The sequence below is a fragment of the Eimeria tenella genome, genomic scaffold (genome assembly GCF_000499545.2).
Source record: "Eimeria tenella Houghton genomic scaffold, Eth_scaff3100, whole genome shotgun sequence".
Classification (NCBI taxonomy): domain Eukaryota; phylum Apicomplexa; class Conoidasida; order Eucoccidiorida; family Eimeriidae; genus Eimeria; species Eimeria tenella.
In genome coordinates, this window is record NW_013542967.1 from 425 (window position 1) to 1,502 (window position 1,078).

General features: G+C 59.8%; 1 protein-coding gene across 1 annotated transcript in view; it reads right to left on the minus strand.

Annotated features, from left to right (window-relative positions):
- Positions 1–807: 807 nt before the first annotated feature.
- ETH_00034135 (uncharacterized protein) overlaps positions 808–1,078 on the minus strand; it is a gene marked incomplete at both ends in the record, with an annotated part of 708 nt that continues 437 nt past the window's right edge. The window contains one exon of the mRNA XM_013376073.1: positions 808–1,076. Within this exon, the coding sequence (XP_013231527.1) occupies positions 808–1,076 (269 nt within the window). The remainder of the gene's footprint in view (positions 1,077–1,078) is intronic.

Genomic DNA, 1,078 nt, shown 5'->3' on the forward strand with positions numbered 1-1,078 from the left:
GGGGCCTCTATGGGGCCCCTGGTGGAAGCCCTTTTCAGGCTGCCGTTGCCGCACCCCCCCGCAGCAGCAGCAGCAACAACAACAACAGCAGCAGCAGCAGCAGCAGCAAGTCTGCAGCTGCAGGTGGCCCACGTAGGCGAAGACGCCTTCAAAGGCAGAATGGCCCTCGGCAAACTCCAGGCGGGGGCCCTCGTCCCTGGGGCCCCCATAGGCATTGTGAGGGCAGCAGCAATCCACGAGGCCCCCAGAAAAGGTCTGCTACTGCTGCTGCTGCTGCTGCTGCTGGATTGGCTGCTGCTGGCGTTGCTGCTGCTGGCGTTGCTGCTACTAGATTTCCTGTCGTTGGGTTTGCTGCTGGATTTGTTGCTGCTGGGTTTGCTGCTGCTGCATTTGCTGCTGGTGGATTTCCTGTTGCCGAGTTTGCTGCTGCTGAACCTGCTGGCTTTGCTGCTGCTGAATATAGAATAGTTACTGCGGGTGCTTTTGGTCCGTGGCAGTTCAAATTTGCTGCTGCTGCTGCTGCTGCTGCTGGGAGCTACCTGCTGCGGCTGCCGCTATGGACGGGCTGCGTTTACTGGTGCTGCATTTGCTGTTACTGTTATTGCTGCTGCTGCTGCCGTTGTTTTGCTGCTGCTGCTGCTGTCGCTGCTGCTGCAGCTGTATTCACTGCCGTATACCGCTACGAAGGACTAGAGCTGGTGCCTGTAGATCAGGCGCTGCTGCAGCAGCAGCAGCAGCAGCAGCAAAAGGGGTCCCCGGGGCCCCTCAGTGGGGAGCTGGTGGTTGTGGGGGGCCTCTCGCAAGATGTCAGGGTGGGCGATTCGCTTGTTGACCTAGCAGTAAGTTGCTGCTGCTGCTGCTGCTGCTGCTGCTGAGGTTGCAGATATGTTGCACCAGTTTTGCAGCAAGAGGAGCAGCTGCATTTGCGGCTGCTGCTGTTGCTGCTGCTGCTACGCGGACGTCTGTTGACGGTGCTGCTGTTGCTGCTGCTGCTGTAGCTGCTACTGCTGCTGCTAAGGCCGTGGCTTCTGCTCCTGCTGCTGCGGTTGTTGCTGCCGCGGCTGCAGCAGATGCTGCT